The sequence below is a fragment of the Pseudonaja textilis genome, chromosome 1 (assembly GCF_049901715.1).
Source record: "Pseudonaja textilis isolate UNSWEBS1 chromosome 1, rPseTex1.2, whole genome shotgun sequence".
Taxonomy (NCBI): domain Eukaryota; kingdom Metazoa; phylum Chordata; class Lepidosauria; order Squamata; family Elapidae; genus Pseudonaja; species Pseudonaja textilis.
The window spans coordinates 53,117,166-53,137,563 of NC_141990.1; the positions used below are offsets into that span (position 1 = coordinate 53,117,166).

Consider the following 20,398-nt stretch of genomic DNA (forward strand, 5'->3'; position numbering starts at 1 on the left):
ATGTGTGAAGTCAGAGAGACTGCAGATCATGGAAGGGATTATTGTACAATGAAAGAAGCAGAATCTATTCATGCTCAGCTTTTGGGTATCAGAAATAAAAATTCAGAAATAAAAAAACATGAAAATAATTTTAATAGTACAATATTGTTTAATTTTATACTACTATAACTCTTTAGAGCACAGAATAACAGTGATGGGGCACCCACATCTTCAGAAGGCAGGGCATTCCACATGTTAATTGTACTCACTATTAGAAAAATTTTTCCTTAGTTCTAGTTTGTATGTCTCTTTCGTTTCTGTAATCTTTAATTAGGTGAAACAATGCATCATAGGGGCAACAAATTTTGAACTAAGGCACCTCAAATGGCTTAATTTACTGAATGTGTCCAAAACCTGGGACCCATGACACCAGTGAAATTTGGCAAATTTGTTGTCACAAATTTGTACTGCACTGCTGCACCACCATCCAGAAATTTGGTAGACCGGTCGCTGCCAAGTCTTCTGGAAGCTAGGTAGATTGACTCCTCTTTTCAGCCACTGGAGATCAGGTAGAACAGTCTCAGCCTAGCTGGTGTCACCATTGGCTGCTAAAGGGCAGTCAGCTGTGTAAGCTGGTAAGAAGTCAGAAGTCACTTCTACTCAGTGGCGGGGTTAAATTTTTTTTACTACCGGTTCTGTGGGCGTGGCTTGGTGGGCCTGGCATGGCTTGGTGGGCGTTGCTTGGTGGGCACGGCAGGGGAAGGATACTATAAGATCCTCATTCCCTCCACATTCCTGGGGGAAGGATACTGCAAAATCCCCAATCCCTCCCCACCTCACCCCACTAACCTGCTTTCCAGCTCTGTTCTCCTGTGTAGGGCAGCAAAAGAAGACCCAGCCGATCAGCTGGGATTTGGAAGGCAGGGAATAGTTGGGGGTGGGGCCAGTCAGAGGTGATATTTGCCAGTTTCCCAAACTACTCAAAATTTCTGCTACCGGTTCTCCAGAACTGGTCAGAACCTGCTTCTACTCCTACTTCTTTTTCCCCTGATCATGCTGTTTCTCTGTTTAGGTAAGAAAATATCTCTGAAACAATGATCTGCTGGATCTTGGGTTGTCTAATATATATACATTGCTTTTGTTCTGCAGGGACTGATTACCACAATTCTGTTCAATGCATCTGAGTTCCAGCCTTTAGACCCTACCCAGGAGCCTATATTCCCACCTGAGTTATTGGTGAGTTTCCTTTTCCCAGCCAAGCTAATTGAATTTCCTTATGGAAGATTTTGGTATTGTTGATTTTCACCCATAAACTAAGACTCTGTCAATGTATTTGGAAGGCACCACTTTAAACTTAGATACATTGTCTGGAGCTCACTTAAAGGTTATGTCATCAGTTTTTTTTTCTTGATACGTTTCAGTGGTGAATTAGGAACTATATAGAGCTGGAGAGAGAGAAGGAGGAAGAAAAAAGGTTGTTTGGTTATGTAAAAAAGAAGAAAATGGGTCAACGATGATATGCAAATTGGGAGTCCTTGATTCATCACTGTTTAATCTTAAAGCAAATACTCTCAGATAGGATGAGAAATGTTATCACTAACAGTTTGCAGTGCAAATGACCCAAGGCATTAAGCAACAGTTGACTGCTGAAAAAGATTTGTAATTCCTCTGATTATGTAAGCTTGTTATGTCACAGAACATTAATACAGGATAGTGTCCTGTACAGGGGTTGAATTGTGCCTGGGTCCTGACTAGGAAAGAACTGATGGAGGATATCTGTCTCCTTTTAGCATTGAAGCTATCTATTCACCTTAGTCAAGCAATTTGTCCCATTATTCAGAAATTTTGTATTCAGGCATTTGGCATCCTGATCTTGCTTAAGCAAGGTAGCTGTACTTGGGAGATCTTCGGGGAATCCTGGAATTGTAGATTATATTGGGAAGTAAAAATAATAATAATGAAAAAAATCCTAGAAGAAGGTAGCAGCAAGAAAATATATATCTACAGTATGACCATAAAGGCTCTGTCTTTGCTGGTCTTTTAAAGGCATTTAAAGAATGAGCTGTTCAGAGGGTCTCCCCTGATTTGATTTCATGTTTCCATGTTTTTATTTTCTTTGTACTTTTACAGTGATCTTTTGTTTTTATTTTCTTATGGAACTTATTTTATGCTGTATTTTTTTCTTTATGATTAATCAAGAATCATTTTAATTATGGCAACACAGAAATAACTAAACAAGTAAGTAAACAAACAAATAAATAGGATTCCTGCTGCCTTAAATAAAAAAAAATGTCCATGTATGAAGATGAGAGAACCATGTGTGGATAAGCAATGGACAATTGATTTCAAATACCATTCTATAACATCTTCAAATTAAATCTTATATTAGAAAGTAGGTGGATTTAAAACCAATACAACAATTGTATTATTTTATGAGATTCCATGAAATGGAGAGCATAGAACATGACATGATAGATTTCTGTGGTGACAAAAATAGGTTGGGCAAATTGTGTTACAGTGATTTTAGGGTTTCATTCCATGGCAGAACTGCCATATATCTGTCTGAAACAATGGAATGAAAAATGTGAATGGTTGTCTAAAAATTCAGATTTTGGGAACCACACAAAGCTAAGATAATTTTTCCCATCCAAATAAAACAAAACATGGTTTTAATTTTGTTTTACAAATGAAAAGTTTTCATTTTATAAAGTTGCAATGTTCTATCATTATTTTACTTATATACAATTTGAAATTAATTATTAAATGCAGATGGTATATTTATTTCTATGTCTAACTTTAACCCAAACCGCTATGAAATGATTTGCTTAGTAATAGCAATAGCTTTTAGATTTATATATACCCCATAGTGATATACATATATGATATTATATATTGCAGCACACTCAGTGATTTACAATGTCAGCCTATTGCCCACCAACAATCAGGCTCCTCATTTTATTGACTTGGGAAGGTTGGAAGGCTTAATTGGGCCCTGTCAGAATTGAACTCCAGGCACAGTTAGCCTGCAATTCTGCATTCTAACCACCATAAAGAGTAAAACACTGGAACCAATTTCCTTAAGTTCTGCCTTACTCGCCTGCAACCAACAGGGCTTTGGTGCAGCCTTGCCAGAGACCAGGGGCAAAGAACTTTGATAAACAAAAGCTAGTATTTCTCAAACTACACTGCCTCAAGCTTTGTTGCAGATAGATCTTGGAGACCTCTTGCCCCTCCCACTTACAAATACCCAACTGGATGATGATTTATAATAAGATTTATTAACATCATAGAAAGACGCCTGTGATGCTTCTTGTTGCAAAGAAACCTGAAGCCTGTCACTCACTGGAAATAGTAGCTGCAGCTATAATGCAACCCTTCTCTTCTCCATCATGCCAAATTGAGATTGCTTGCTTCGTGATGCCATGTTTTTTACAAGAAGCTAAATCTGGCCTTTTCTCTATAGACACAGAAAAACCCTGTTGAGCAACTGTGTTTCAAAGGCGAGCGAGTGATGTGGTTGCAACCATCAACGCTCAAGGAACTTGTTTCTCTGAAAGCTCAGCACCCCAACGCCAAGCTTGTAGTAGGGAACACAGAAGTGGGTAAGAAGACCAACTCTGTTTTCTGTTGAACAACACAAACATAAACATAGCACTATATAATTGGCTGACCAGTCAAGATTTTACTTCTTCTTTCATAATATCAAATAAAGTCCCTTGCATCACCCTTCAGGCTGCAATTTTATACACATTTAAAACAGGAATTCTGTTTTAAAGATAATTATTAACATTTATAATGAATTAATACTAGTGTTCCTGTTCCCCACAACCTGGGTTAACATGTGTATTAAGCCATAATATGGTTAGTAATAGGAATCCAACCACTATCATTTGTAATAGTTAACAAATTGTATGATTTGTTAATGCAGTTTATTTAGTGAATATGACTGTAGTTTGTAGCTTTACGTCTAATTTTGGGGAAATTTGATATTGAATACTGGGTGTAAGGACACTAAATGCCCTCTCTTAATCCATCAAGCTTCATATGTTTGTGGGATCCTTGTGTGATCCCATAGCTGGAACCATTTTTTTCTCTATAGGAATGCCTCAAAACAATATATACCAGGGGTGTCAAACTCAATTTCTTTGAGGGCTGCATCAGGGCTGTGGTTGACCTTGGGGGGCCGGCTGTGTGTGGCCGACTGGGTAGGTGTGACCAACTAGGTGGGCATGGCTAGTTTGACACCACTCCCCAAACTACTGGCATGTTTCCTCTTCACATTGGCAGACCAGGCCGAAGCCAGGCTGGCCCGATCTTTCCTTTTCACATTGGGTAGACCAGAAAGGCCTCACAGGCCGGATCCAACCACATTGTGGGCTGGATGCAGCCCTCAGACCTTGCATTTGACATATATACAATCAAAATAAGTTCTCAATCACTTTTTGTCACCCATTAACAATTTTCTCCATACTCCCTTGGAGGTACAATATTTGGGAATGTGTGAAGCAGAAGGGAAAATTCTTGGCTTTATACATTCATTACAAGTCAATGCAAGTTAGACATGCAGGAATTGGCTATGGAGATTGCTTTAGGAATCTCATCTCACTGAGATGAGATCCACTGTTCTGGAAGTCTTTTATATAAGAACTTTATTGTTTCATTGGCAGATTTACAACTGTTGGTTGGCTGCCTCTGCACTGATCTCTTTGGATTTTTTTTTCTTCAGGTATTGAAATGAGATTAAAGAACATGCTGTACCCTGTCATTATAGCCCCAACTTGGATCCCAGAAATGAACTCTGTTCAGCACACAGAAGAGGGTAAGTAGTTTGCCTGTTGCCTCAAGGGATTGGCAAGAGGTGCTTGAAATGCACAAGGAAATGTTTACAAGCCATGATTTAAAAAAAAGTTGGGTGGCAGTTCTCCTCCCTTTGCACTTGTAGCCTCTCTTTGTTCATGATATACTGATTGCACTCCAAGGAAAGGTTCCAACCAAATTCAGAAGTCACTTGAAACTTTTGCCAGCCACAATTTCTCAATATGTTTGTCTTCTGAAATAGTGAGATTGGCTGGTGAAGTAATCTATTGAAAAATGCAAAAGTGGTACTGTTCAAACAAGCAACAGAAGCCCGGATGGGCAGGGAATAGCATTCTCTCGAGGACATTTTTCTAGGACCTTCTGGGAAAATTGCAAGTAGAGCACATTGCCAAATCAGATACAGCAAGTGGAGCCGAAGACCACATTGGAGCAAGCCTTAGAACAGGGGTGTCAAACTCAATTTCATTGAGGACATGGCCGACTGGGTGGGTAGGGCCAGCTTGATGCAACTTCCCAAACTATGGATATGTTTCCTCTTTGCATTGGGTAGACTGGGCCGAAGCCATGCTGGCCCGATGTTTCCTCTTTGCATTGGGCAGACTGGGCTGAAGTGACATGGATTGACCCCTTACATTTTCCAAGATGGTCCAGCAGACCAGATTTAACCATATTGCTGGCCAGATTCGGCCTTTGGGCCTTGTTTTTGACACCCCTGCCTTAGAACAATCAGATTGGCTGGGAATTCCAGGAACTACAATTCTAACGCAAATTACAGTGTGCCTGGTTGGGATAACCTATCCAAGAGCATATGGCCAAATTTCTGAATGAAGACTTGGGATCAGGTGGCATTAATTGTCCAGAAGCCTCTGTTTTAGGTGAACAACCTGGTTTGTTCTTCAGAAATTGATCAGAGACTTACATACACATGCACATATCACAATCCAAATGATTTCTTTAGAAAATCATTTGCATTGCATATATTTGCATTGAACTAATAAAACATATATACTCACTTATTCCAAATGTAATAAAAGTTTTTAAAGGGATGATTTGCTGCATAACCACAGGTTTACTCACTTTCTTGTAATGGTAGAACTGGTATGTATCATCTAAAATCTGATAACTGCTGGAAAATGAACATCTTGGCATACTGAGAACACTTGCACCCTTTTTAACAGCAGTAATTTTAGATACTCTAGCTTCTCCTGAAAGGGATCAACCTGTAATTTCTACTCCCCAACTTTTCAGAGTTGCTTTCAGATTTGCCACTATGATTGCTGAAAGTCAGTGCCCCAATTTTTCCTGTTTTCAGGGGAGAAATACAACAAATATGTAATGTACATTGGAAAATAAGCATGTCACAGTTTTAAAAGAATCTCTCAAACTGGTTTTTCTACCCCAAATATGTGATATAGCCCCATCCACCATGACCTTCAGATTGCTTCCTTGCTAAGTCAAGTATACATCCTTATAAGATATGCAGGAAATAAAACCTTTCTTGGTTTTTTTTTAAATAAACCATAATAAAAGGAGGAGACTAAAGACCTAAAAATTATTCAGTTCAGCTACTGAGAGCAATACTTTTATCTTGGTGAAGGTCCATTTGGTCAAATCGCTCCTGTTTCTGGTTTTACAGGAATCAGATTTGGTGCCTCCTGCAGCCTGAGCTATGTGGAAGAGAAACTCAGGGAGGCAGTGGCCCATTTTCCTTCTTACCAAGTAGAGGTCTTCCAAGCTGTCCTAGAACAACTGAGATGGTTTGCAGGCCCTCAGATCCGCAATGTTGCAGTAAGTGCTTCCAAATAGTTTCTGATAAAGGAAGGAGACAACACAGGCAGGTAGGATGTACCATTCCTTTAAAATCCCAAAGGTGCTTTTCCAGGAGACAATTGGACTTTCTTATTTTTTCTTTGAAGATGTTTTGCTTCTCAGCCCAGAAGCTTCATGGGTGAGAAGGGAAATGTCTTCAAAGAAAAAACAAGAAAGTCCAGTTGTCTCCTGAAAAAGCATTTTGGGACAATCATGACCTGGATGACTGAGAATCTCTATAGTTCCTTTAAAATGTATCTCCCTCTACACGTTTATATCCCAATTTATTTTATTATCCATCACGTAATACTTCCTCATAATCCTGGGCTTGTCTGGGCTTGTCTATTGACTTAATTTCACAGTTACACAACTTCATCTGCTTCTGAATGTCTAGACCAGTGTTTTTTAACCTTGACAACTTTAAGTTGTGGCGTTGAGGTTGTCAAGACTGGCCTAGATAGTTTTCACAGCCAGAATACCTACATATACAAGTTACTAGACATGTTGATGTTCCTTCTGGCTCTCCCTATAAGGTTCATGGAGGGCAACAATGCATGACCTCAGGGAATTGTGTAGCAAATGATCATGTAAGCGCCCTTTGTTGCAAAAGTATTTCAACTTCCCTTAAATTATATGCCAAGAAGTCTGAAAATTAATAGCTGGATCCAAGCCATCCAGTGAATTTCTGTGCTAAATGTAGACTAGAAATTGAATATTTTTGTTCCTAATAGAATAATTCATGTACCATGCATAAAGAGAACAAGCCTACAAGGCAATAAGATTTCTCATTATTTGGTAAATTCAAACTGATCAGTGAATCTTCTTGTGTATGCCTTAGTTTGAACAAATCTTCAGAGGAAATGTCAGCTTAGGAGAAGCATATCTTTTAATTTATACCAACCTTCAGGCCAGAGAGATATATTTTAGACTGAAAATGAGTAATGGTTTTTGAACTGATAAATCAGATTTGACTATATATTTTCTTTGCTGGGACATGTTAAATGGCCAGAAGTTTTAACAGAAACAGTAAAATTAAATAATTTATTAAATGTCTTTATATTCACCCACTCAAGTACAATTTAGAATAACAAATTAAAATGTAAATCATTGTTTAAATCCATCAGTTGTTAACTGCATGAAAAAAAACATTTAGCTCGTTGTAAAAGCATGCACCGTAAATGAATTACCTTGAGCTGTATTGCTTCCTTAACCTATTCTTGTTCTATTTGAGGACAAGAAAATCCCATTTTAATTTTAATGGTATAAAGTTAAACTATACTTACTTTGATAAGTGATTTTAATGAGGTTTGTTGACCTAATTTCTAAGATATGTCTGTGCTACATTTTCTTTCAGGCTATTGGTGGAAATATAATGACTGCAAGTCCAATATCTGACCTAAATCCAGTTCTGATGGCAAGTGGGAGCAAACTGACTTTGGTGTCAAATAGTAAGCAGTTTCTCAAATTCCCCTGTTGCTGACAAACTCTGTTATGGGTGTGAATGGAACAGTTTCCATGCCTCATTTTACTTTCTGGGGCTAGTCAGGGAAAGTAGTGTGGCCTGTTATTTCTAAGAGCCACAATAAAGAATGTTAAGAGAACTTTCTTCAGTTATTCTTCCTTTTGCTTTCTAAAGACTAATGCTGAATATTCTCCATAACTCTATGTGCTTAGATAGTTTCAACATGGATTATTTAACTTTGGTTTGGTTTTAATAGTTTATGGAGATACTCATGGTTGTTCCAAAGGTGCTTTTTCAGGAGAAAAGTGGACTTTCTTGTTTTTTCTTTGAAGACATTTCATTTCTCATCCAAAAAGCTTCTTCAGCTTCTTCAGCTCTGACAGGATAGTGGGGAATGGAAGGATTTATATTCCTTGCAAACAGCTAGTCATTTGCATCCTTTTAGAGAGTCATTGAGGCACTTGGATGTTTATTTTGTATTTTTTGCAATTTTTTGAAAATCCGTCCCAAATGGATTTCTAAAAAAATGCAATCTACAGAAACCATTTGCACTACTCAGGTGACCCTGAGGACACAGATAAACCTCTAAGTGCCTCAATGGCTTTCTAAAAGGATGCAAATTACCAGCTGTGTGCAAGCAGGGGTGGGATTCTACTGGTTCTGTCTACTTCCATAGAACTGGTTGCTCTGAAGAGCAGCAGACAGAAAGCATACATAGAACCGGTTCTATGTTTGCTGCTGTTTTGGCCCACCCACCCACCTGGGCTCTTACCTGACCTTTATTTCCTGCGTTTTCAACTGCAGCTGCATGCGCGCACAATGCAGAGCAACAGAACCAGTAGATATACTGGTCGGATCCCATCTCTGTGTGCAAGGCATATAAATCCTTCCATTCCCCACCATCCTGTCAGACCTGAAGAAGCTTCTTGGATAAGAAGTGAAATGTTTTCAAGGAGAAAACAAGAAAATCCAGTTTTTTTCTGAACCTTTAGGACAATTTGGTTTTAATATTTCATAGCTGAGCATTGATAAGCTGTAGTATTTGATAGCTGTGTGATAGTGTATCACACCTTTGTGACATCTGTGGTTTTCAAATCTGTTAGAATGTTGAGCATTAAAGAGAATTCTTGGAAATGGTTTAGATGGCCTTTAATTTCTATCGGAGATAGAATTGGATGAATACACTTTTCTGCTCAAGGTATGCAATGAAACATATGCCTATGTATAGAGAATGACCAGCAAAGACTGATAAACTGCTTTTCATCTGTAAGTTAAAGCTAAGAAATTAAGACTTGCCAGAAAGATGGTCTAAATGCCACGGATAGAGCTTTGGCCAACATTTGATGGTTGATTCCAGCCTGCCTGTTACTTGATAACATAGAACTTCAAAGACATGTTGATTTCATGCTCCCTGTGATTCCGATGTGACATATGGGAGCTGATACAAAATACATATATGAAGGCCTACATGCCTAGGGAGCACCAGGCTAGAACAGATAGCTAGGATATGTTGTTTCATTAGTGTAGGTCACAATCTTTCCTTGTGGAATTAAAAGAACAGCCATCCTCCCAACAGTAAATAGTTGCCAAGTTGAATTGAGAACCCACCTGCCTACCCAACTCATCCTTTGTGTGCTGTATCTTGTTTTCTTGCAGAGGGCAGCAGGACAATAAGGATGGATGAAAAATTCTTTACTGGATACAGAAAAACTATACTGAAGCCTCAAGAAATACTGCTTTCAGTTGAGATTCCCTTCAGTAGGGAGGTGATGTGATCTGAATATTTATTATCATAGAAAAAAAGACTGTGTAGTTTTATAAGGCATATGTAACGCTTTAGAAAATAGACTCAAGATGCAGAAGGACCCTGACAGACTGGAACACTGGGCCCTATCCTACAAAATGCAATTCAGTGGTGAGAAAAATAAGGATTTACACTTAGGCAAGATAAACCAAACACATAGGTGTAGAATAGGTGATATCTTGGTCAATAGCAGTAGTATGAAAGGGATCTAGGAGTGGACAATCAGTTAAATAGTAGCCAGCAGTCTGCTGCAGTTGCCAAAAAAAGCCAATGAAGCCCTGGACTGAATCAACAGAGGGATGGTGTCAGGGGTGGGCTTCAAAATTTTTATTAAAGGGTTCTCTGCCTGGTCACTGAATGGGCATGGCCATGGTTAAGCATGGCCTAGTCAGCCTCCTGCACCATAGCGGGTTGTGTGTGCATTTTTGCCCTCCCTGGGCTCCAGAGGCTCTTGAACTCCGGGAGGGTGAAAATGGCCTCCCCTGGGCTCCAGAGGCCCTCTGGAGGCTGGAAACAGGCCCATTTCTGGCCTTCCCAAAATTCCAGGAGGTTTTTGCCCTTCCTGAGCCTCCGCATGCCCCTGCACTTACCTGCATCCAAAATGGGCTGCTTGGAGACTCCTGGGAGGGCCGGGGTGGGGTGGGTGAGGCCAGCCAGGAGTGGGATTTGGGGGTTCTCTGAACTGCACAGAATCTTAGCTAGGGGCTCTTCCGAACCCCTGCGAGGCCCCTGCAGCCCACTCCTGGATAGTATCAAGGTCATGTGTAGTGCCGGCGCTGATTTATACTGCTCTGGTGAGATCAGCTTGTAATATTGCCTCCAGTTTTGATCATCACAGTAGAAAAAAAGATAATGTTGAGACCATAGAAAAAGTGCAGAGAAGAGCAACAAAGATGATTAGGGGATTGGAGGAGAAAATATACGAAGAATGATTGCAAGAACTGGGAATGTCTAGTCTAATAAAGAAAAGATCTAGGGGTAACATGATAGTAGTCTACAATATTTAATATTCAGATAAAGAAGAGGGGTCAACCAATTTACTAAAGCACCTGAAGGCAGGATAAGAGGTAACAGATGGAAACTTATTAAAGAGAGATCCAACTTAAAACTAAGGAGAAATTTCCTGACAATGAAATTATCGAGGGAATGGCTTATCTTTAGAAGTTGTGGGTGCTCCATGACTGGGAATTTTTAAGAAGAGTTTAGACAACCATTTGTCTGGAATAGAATTGTATCTCCTGCTTGAACAAAGGGTTGGAGTAAAAGAACTATTGTTTCATAAGTTCATTAATATTCATTAATAATGCAGATGCAATGCTCAAAGCCATGTTAAGTTTGCTATGATTCTCATGAAACATAAGGGTCGTTTGGACATAGCAGTCATCTCTCTCCCTCCCTCCCTCCCTCTCCCCCATCTCTCTGCTGAAAAATATCTAGTTCCCATGGCTGCCCATATGCGAATAAAAGTATACAATGCTTCCTGAAAGAGCATTGAGTTTAAAAAGATTTCCACCTTGGGGATGACTTTAGTGCCATACAAAAACTTTTGCTCCTTCTCATGCCTAGCAAAACTGACTACATTATTCCAATATAGTTTTTTATTACCACCTAAAAACTGAAATAAAAGTAGAGGTAAAATCATAAGAACAAAAAATATCCTAGACAAAAGTATTCAAAATCAGAGAAATTATACTTAATTAATTAAGAAATTAATTGTGCTTTTCATGGGGTAAAAAGTTGACATTATTCTGTTCATACAAATCACTTATTGAATCACACAAACTTATTTGAGCATGTAGAAACCAGAAAAATGACCTGCTTAATCTATACCAGGGGTGTGAAATGCACAGCCTGTGGGCTGGATGCGTCATGCACTGACCATGCCCAGTTTAGTAAAGGGGAAAAAGTCACAATATGTCACATGATGACATTGTGACAGCACGAGTTTGATACTCCTGATCTATACAAAAGGGGTTAGGTTTTTCCCTTCCAAAGAGAATCAGTTATTCAGGGCTAAATTAATTCTCCTTGCGTTGCACAAGCTAGCTATCAGGTAGTTGATACTCTTTTCACATAATTTTTTTTAGCGAAAATGTCCCTCCCATTGACTTATATTTATTTCATTTTGTGTAAAGTTTTAACTAGGAAGAAGGTAAAAAATATATAAAATCTTTAAATATGTTTCCTGAATAGATGTTGAATTTAGGAATGAGTATACTAGTGGAAAAATAAATAAAACTTAAGAAAACAGGAAGTGGGAAAGAAAGCAACAATTTCTTAGCATGTTTTGCTATGGCTGGAGAGAGCTACAAAAAGGAAATCTCATGACCAACATAGCCATCCTGCATTGTGGCTTTGTGTGTGTATTGCCTAAGCAACCAAAAAGGAGTTAATTCTAGCATAGCGTTCTTCTTAGATAAGATGGGGAAATTTAGTTTAGTCATGAAAGATACAAAATGTTTCAATAAAGAAGAATATTTGTAGCTCAGGGTTGAAATGAGAGCTCCTTGATACTCTCTGAGCTTACTTGTTTTCATGCAGATGTTTCATTATGCAGTAACATCATCACTGCTAGTATGGAGTGGGGTTTGCTCTAAATTTATATTCTAGTGAATTGCCCTGTCAGTGTTAGTAGGATTGGTCTCGATGGGTTTTTTTTGGTTGGGCTGTTTACTATTAGGTTGTTTGGCTTGATTAGTATGAGTGGGGGTGTTTTTGTTTCTGGTTTACCATCAAACAACATCTACATACTGTGCAAAAGAGACAATCAACAAACCCCAAAGGGAAAATAAAACCAAAACAACTCCCTACCAGCAATCAACACCCAGATGTACATAGATCCACACCAAAATTAACATCACACTAACAATCAAGAAGTGAACAATACATTAATTAAGGAATTTTGAAACCAGTTTGTCAAGTGGTTAAGTTACCAGGTTAGAAATCAGGAGACTGTGAGTTCTAGTCCCACCGTACCCAGATTTGAAAAACAACATACAGTAATAGAAGGAAGCTGATTTTTGAAGTGTCATACATTCCATGATAAGTCTGGTCCAAGTTTTAGTGCAATGACAGATGGATCTATTCTGAAATAAGTAGAAGTCAAAATCAGCAATGAGGCAAAGTAAGAATCAACAAGTTCATTATCCCATTACCATTTCTAAGAGTCCAAGCAGAGCCTTGTTGGATCAGCCCAGCAGTTTATCTAGTTCCATTGAACATATGTCTCCTCTTGACATTGTACTTCTGTTAAAATACCTGGGGTCAGTAAGCTTACTATCCAACTAATAATAGATAAGCTCAGATGTTCATGATAAAAGAACACAACGTATTTACTGCAGAGTCCCCAGAATACCTAATGTGGATTGGTTTCTGGGTAATATGAAAGAATTGACTCATATAGATCCATGGATTATGGATATTTATGGACTCAGGTATGATGATTAATGTTAATTACTTAATGGACTGAGGGCGTGCTTATTATTTTTCAGGGCTGTGTTTATTTTTCTTCTTTCCTTTCTTCTCTGAGCTTATTTTGGATATGGTGGTTATAATAACAGCATCTTTTCAGTCCTGATGCAATTGCATTTTGGGGTAACTATGTTCTTATTATATTGGTTAAGATTATTCTAGAAAGAAAGATGAGATTTTCCTGACTGGAGTTCTAAGAATCTCATGATTTGCAGTGTGAGAGATCCATGGGAAAAAAATCCATCTGAACTGTGACATCAATTATGTTTGCTTCTTCCGAGTTACAGGGAAAGCATTTATTTGACTGGTATACATGAAATGAAGAATGGAAAGGGGGTAGTTAATCTTGTTAATCTTGTTCCAATCTGGATAAATTCTGCACACATTGTTTCTATATCAGTCAAGCATTTTTTCCGTTCAAAATGTTCCTACTATTAACTTAGCTTTCTTAAATATTCCCTTCCAAATTCAGAGCCACATTAATAGCCATTACAAAAAAAGAAAAACCCCAATAGAACCACGTCTACACAATGCATTAAACAATAATTAGAAAAATACTATAATTATAAGGCACAAAACTAGGGTAAAATTGTTAAAAAAAAGATTTTGCCTTAATCAATTCCATAAGTAACTTGCAGAATTGAAGCTGGGAAATTTCAAGATTCTGCACTTATCACAGACGTTAAAGACGGCCTGCTGAAATTTGTGTAGCTCTTGCTACCTTCCTCTTGCCCAGTGCATGGGGCTTGATGCCAGTAGTGCACCATGCAGCCAGAGCACCCTCTGCTGTGCATTAAGACATCCAAGTTCTAATTTTGGGATCTTTTTCAATTATCCCTTTTGAAGCTGCCCTGTGTTTTTTTCTACATCCTTGCCAGTAGTGCTGTCACTTACAGAAGGGCATCTGGGTATGAGCACCTAAGAACTCTGCATTGTTTGCTCTAACTTGTAAGAATTACATAGAAGCCATACAAATTGTAAAGCAAGAGGCTGTTTCAGTCCCTTTCAGTTTCAGATGTTGGCGTTCATGAGGGTTGTAGCTTTTATTTATTTAGTTGGACAAAATTTTAAAACAGAAATGAATTGATGTGTAGATGGTTAGGATCAATTTTGCTGGAGAAATTGTAACACTGTTGTGCACTTTTAGCTTAGGGTCAGAGCACATTAAGGGAGACGCATTGACAGTATGAAGAATACGGTGATAAGTGGACCAATGGTCTGGCTTGGCATGCCATTTCTATATTCCTAAAGCAACATGATGGATCTGTTTTGAGTGCTCAACCTTGACATTTTCTAGAAAGATTAATGAATCATGAGTGTTTGCAAAGGGACTCAAGCATCTTGAATGGAAGGAAATAGAGACATAATCTGCTACTTCATGGTTATTAGCATATTAAATGAGATTCTTAGAGATTCAAAACAAGAAAGCACCTACCAAAACAATGTTTGCTGCCCTTATGTAAGGAAACAAACAAATACACCAACAAACCAAGATCCTGGACATAGACATGCTGCAGAAACACTTTGCAACTAATATATATCAGTTCTAGCATAATAATGAACACTTATTTATAAGCATAATCCTGACTTGCTGTTCTCAGAGATGAAAGTGAATTTTGCAATGTTAAGTTTTATTCAGAACATAGCAACAGGAATTCTTTCATTGTTTGTCTAGAATTCTGTTATATTTTCCCAGGGCTAGTTCTTCCTTCATCGAGAAATTATTTCATAAAAGCTACTGCTCATATTCTAGTACCATTGCTATCAATGGACCAACTTTACTCCACACTTCCCCCACTGAGATCAATGTGAAAAAGTCCACAGAACTTCCTTTTCTTCTCTTAGGGTGAATATTTCTCCGCCTTCAAGCAAGCTTCAAGACGGGAGGATGACATTGCCATTGTAACCTGTGGAATGAGAGTTCGGTTTCAAGAAGGAACCAATCGATTAGAAGAGATTAAGCTGAGTTATGGGGGAATGGCTCCCACAACAGTCATGGCTGTAAAAACTTGTCAGAAGCTGATTGGGAGGTAAATGAGTGAGTCTTACATGTTGGGGGCAGAATTTTGTAACATTTTTAACGGGGAGACCAAACTTTATGATGTTGTTATCATTTCAGTCTTAAGGAAACTGGGGGGGGGGGGGCATGTATGATTATTTGCTGAATTGTGGGGTCAAATATTTTCATTCTGGTTTGTTTATGACTTTGGGGAAAGATTAGGAACTTTTGTCTTCATCCTCATAGTGAAATATAAACACATTAATATTTTAACATTGGCAGTATAATGTAGAGATACTTGGAAGGCTGCAGCATGGGACAGCCTTATGGACTTAAGATTTTAGAGAAGCTCCTTTTGATCTTGAGTGCAGCTTAAAGTGGACTTTCTTATTGGGAAGCTGCAGTTACATCTCTGATGATTTCTGGCCTGTTCCTCAAAGAAAATAAACGGAGTTTCCATCACATCATCACGGCCACCATCTTAGCTTCTTTTCTGATCATATCCTATGGATACCCATGCTTTGGTGCCAGAAAAGGGTCATTCTGGAAGATGAACTCCCAATAAAATTACACGGCAGCTGAATGGGAATATTTAGCTTAATGCTTTTACTGAATAGACAAATAAAACAATTTTGTGTTAATCCATGGTTCATTTTTAACAGAGAATGGAAAGAAGATCTCCTGCAGGAAGCTTGCCGTTTGCTGGCTGAGGAGATGAATCTTTCCCCTTCGGCCCCTGGTGGCATGGTGGATTTCCGTCGTACTCTCGTGCTCAGCTTTTTCTTTAAGTTCTACCTCACGGTGCTTCAAAAACATATAAAATTAAATGGCAACGTGAGTTTTTCTGTCTTCTTGATGGGATAAGGGTCAGTTTCATATGGCTGTCCGTATGCAAGTTCCATATGGCTATTGGTAACTTTTTTCATTTTGATGGTAATGTTCTTGTGCACATTAAGAAATGTATTAAAATACATTTACCTTCGCAGAAGAGAAATCAAAAATTAAAATAAGATTTTGCCCATATTTTTGCAGAATAATTTGAGTGATTTGGTCCCTTGCACGGATTCTAGTGCCACTGAATTATTTAACAAGGATCCTGTTAGCAATGTCCAACTTTTCCAAGTAAGTAAGAGCAAAAAACAGTTGTGTTTTCCATTTGTTTTATTGCCTCCCATCTCAGTTCTAGGAAATGTGCTTGCCTGAGCATTAGACCTTTCCTAGAACTAGCCCTTATTCTGATTTTTGTTCTTTGTTGCTGTTTTTAAATTAATTAATTACAGAAGATGTCTTTCCTAATAGGACCTCTTCCTTTTCGGTAGAAGGAATTGTCCTGTATTTGAAATGCTAAATGCTGTTCCCCCAATTGCTTCATTGTTGCTAGTAGAACTTTAACTTTTTGAATGAGGCAATGTTTGTAGTGTATTGATGCCAGGATTTAATCAGCAGTGAAAGGATATCTATCTTTGCTTTTCTCATAGGAAGTGCCTAATGAGCAATCCATTGACGATATGGTGGGACGACCCCTGATGCATTTGTCAGCTGCCAAGCAGGCAAGCGGAGAGGCAGTCTACTGTGATGACATCCCTTCTTACACAAATGAACTCTACCTAACACTGGTTACCAGCAGCAAAGCCCATGCTAAAATTATGTAAGTCCTGTTTCCATGACATACGCCATTATTTATTAAATGGTACAGGCCACAATTATTATGATGTGGATGTTGTCAGGATTCCAGCAATCACTCTAACTAAATCATGATTCTTGAGCCAAACTCCAAAAAACTTCAAAAGATTCATTAGAGGTGACATACTGGCACTGCCCTGTATGAAGCCAACTCTGGCATATGTAATTTACAGTCACCTGTGACCAGGGGTGGGATTCAACATTTTTAACAACTGGTTCTGTGGGTGTAGCTTAGGTGGTGGGCATGGCTTGGTGGTCATGTGACTGGGTGGGCATGGCTTGGTGGTCATGTTATTGGCTGGGTGTGGCCAACTCAATATCACTCACATTGAGGCACGCATCTCCTTGCCTGGCCTCTCATGACTGTGGGGATGCTGCAATAGTCATAAGTGTGAAAAATCATCATGTCAGTTTTTTCAGTGCCATTGTGACTTTGAATGGTCACTCCACACAAGCCAAATAGCAGCAAAGGAGAGAAAAAAAATCCAGAGAAGTTCCTGAGACAGGAAGTCTAGTCCTGCCAAGAATGTAATAAGGGTTAACGGAGAGGCAGTTTCTGTAAGCAACACCAGAATGTTTCCTTCCTGCCTTCCTTACAGGATTAGGCCAGTAATTTTTTCTAACAACTGGTTCTCCGGACTGCTTAGAATGTTAACAACCAGTTCTAGCGAATAGGCGCGAACTGGTAGAATCCCACCCCTGTCTGTGACTCTGTTTTCCCCCTCCCCCCCTGCGTGTCTCAAGAACCAGATTCTCCAATTGAGCACATTCACAGGCTGGGTGTCATCATTCACTTTCTCAAATCAAATATATTTGCAGCCAAAAGCTCTCGTATTTTAGTTACAATCTTTTAAAGATACGGGTTGGAATGTACTTTCGCTTTTAAACTGCTGCACTGCTCTTCCAGATTTCCTTCCTTCCACGCCCCCTTTATGGCAACTACTAAAACAGGTATAGGAATGTTTTATGAGTTGATAGATGTGGTCTTTTGTGTCTCTTACATTATAAAGCCCCCCAAGGAAAGGCTATAGTCCACCTCCATATAATATGCAATTTGTTTCTGCCTCTGGAAATTGTGTAATTCTTACAACTGACAGCATGTCAGAAGGTGCAAACTATAAATGTACACAGATTATTACAAAATCTGTAGTAATTTGTAGTTGCCCCTATCCACAGTTGAGCTTTAGAATGTTGATCATCTTTTCTTGGAGAGTTTTGAGAAACATATATATGTATAGGGTTTGATTTCTAGATCCCCAATCCAGAAAAATCCCTTGGTTGCCCGTCTTTGAATCTCTTCTTCTTTCAACAAAGGATATTGCCCAGAAGCAGACACACTACTCAAAAGAAGGGTGTTCAATGCAGACATTGATTTTAGAAATTTTTGTTTTAGAAATTAATGCAGTCAAAAATTGTATTTGCAGACATACACCTAAATCTCATGGGAATAATCCTACTGTGCTACTCTTTTTTTTCCAGTTCCATTGATACCACAGAAGCTCAGAATGTACCTGGCTTTGTGTGTTTTGTCTCTAATCAGGATGTTCCAGGAAGTAACACTTCTGGGATTTGTAATGATGAAACCATCTTTGCAAAAGACATTGTATGTAACTATTGCTTTTCATCTACATATTGTCCTATTTATCTCAAAGATACTGAAATGGAGCAATCAAGTCACTTGCATTATAGCTCAATTATCTCCCTCCCTTGGTTTATTCCCAGTTGTGTTCTATACATTTTATACTGTTCACTTTGGCTTGAATTGGTGAGTTATATGTTAGAGTGACAACTGGCAGATGTACCATCATCCCCCATGAAAATTGTATTTGTATGTGTTCTGATACACAATCAAATGTGTATGTCATGTGGAATGACATACTAAATTATGAGATGTCCTTCCCCATGAAGTTGGTATATATGATGGGGCATCTCATAGATTTGGTAATGAATGCAGCTTAATGTGCATATCAACACCAATTGAAGATAGTTTCCACTGAATTCACTGGGATCAAATATAATCACATGTAATTGTCTGTTCTCTATCATTTCCCATTCGATTTCATGAGAAAGAATTTGCTTTTAAAACTGTTTCAAAACAGAAGACTGTGATATTCTTGCTCTCATTTAGTTGCAAGGTGGCAAGGTATGAGGGAATATGCTGTATTTCACTGTACAATTCTCCCTTTTCCAGTACTCTGATGTTCTTGACTACCCACAGTTTAATGAAATGCCAAGGAAAAATATTTTATGGGAACTTTACTATGGAGATTCTCAGTCATACAGATCATGGTTGTCTGGGGGCCTTAATGACTCTCTAAAAGAATGCAAATGACCAGCTGTCTGCAAGGAGCATAAATCTTTCCATTCCCCACCATCCAGTCAGAGCTGAAGAAACTTCTTGGATGAGAAGGAAAATGCTTTCAAAGGAAAACCAGAAATTCCAGTTGCCTCTGGAAAAAGCACCTTTCGGAAGTATAGGAAGAGTTCTCTTCCTCCAGGGAAAATTGGAGAAATTGCTTGTTCAAAATTTAATTCATAATTTTGAAAATCCGTTTGTGCCCAGACTAGCTGTTGTCCAACAGTATGTCTACATTCAGAATGTTTGTTCTCTTTATGTAAATTTTTGGATTTCCCCCCCAAAAACTTAATTTTGGGGTTTCAAAAATAAACATATCCAAATTAAAGTATTACTGACAATAAATCAGCTAAAATTTCCAAAGTTACTGAATAAACAAAAGTCTTTTTTTCCCTCATAGGTGACATGTGTTGGGCATATTATTGGTGCAGTATTGGCAGATACACAGGAACATTCTCGAAGAGCTGCCAAAGCAGTGAAGATCATATATGAAGAGCTTACACCAATTATCACTATCCAGGTGAGCACTGCAAGAAAGTGACATAGACCTTGATTTCAGAGTCCTGACTGGAAAGAAAGTTGTTGAAGCTAGAGCACAGGAGAGAATAGGGAATTCTAATGAAATAGATAATGACACGTACTATCTGCCAATGTTTTTTTCTAGATAAGGTGCAGAAACTTTAATTGTACCTTGCATTCAAAATGTGATGCAGATTACGAGCAGTACATAACATTGGTCCAACTTGGCTAAGCTACACAAAATAGAGCTGGTGGTTTTATGTGTGTATGTGTGAGCACGCATGTACATGTAAATATGTGTGTATTTAATTGATTCTCCTATAATTTTCACAGGAAGCCATTGAGAAAGAGTCTTTCTTTAAGACTGATAGGAAGATCGAAAAAGGAAATATCCAGAAAGGATTTGAAGAGGCTGATCATATTGTGGAAGGTAAGCTTCCTCATTTCTTATTGTTTCTTTCGGATTTATATATAACAAAGATTTCTTTTAAAGCATTG

The 20,398-nt window shown here is 38.5% G+C and overlaps 1 protein-coding gene across 1 annotated transcript in view; it reads left to right on the plus strand.

Moving 5' to 3' along the window:
* Positions 1–20,398, plus strand: part of XDH (xanthine dehydrogenase) — a 60,660-nt gene that overhangs the window by 15,328 nt on the left and 24,934 nt on the right. The window contains exons 8-20 of the mRNA XM_026695637.2: positions 1,129–1,215; positions 3,443–3,581; positions 4,706–4,798; positions 6,434–6,585; positions 7,961–8,054; positions 9,725–9,834; positions 15,189–15,373; positions 16,005–16,176; positions 16,375–16,464; positions 16,821–16,990; positions 18,505–18,628; positions 19,782–19,901; positions 20,234–20,330. Of these exons, the coding sequence (XP_026551422.2) occupies positions 1,129–1,215; positions 3,443–3,581; positions 4,706–4,798; positions 6,434–6,585; positions 7,961–8,054; positions 9,725–9,834; positions 15,189–15,373; positions 16,005–16,176; positions 16,375–16,464; positions 16,821–16,990; positions 18,505–18,628; positions 19,782–19,901; positions 20,234–20,330 (1,633 nt within the window). The remainder of the gene's footprint in view (positions 1–1,128; positions 1,216–3,442; positions 3,582–4,705; positions 4,799–6,433; positions 6,586–7,960; positions 8,055–9,724; positions 9,835–15,188; positions 15,374–16,004; positions 16,177–16,374; positions 16,465–16,820; positions 16,991–18,504; positions 18,629–19,781; positions 19,902–20,233; positions 20,331–20,398) is intronic.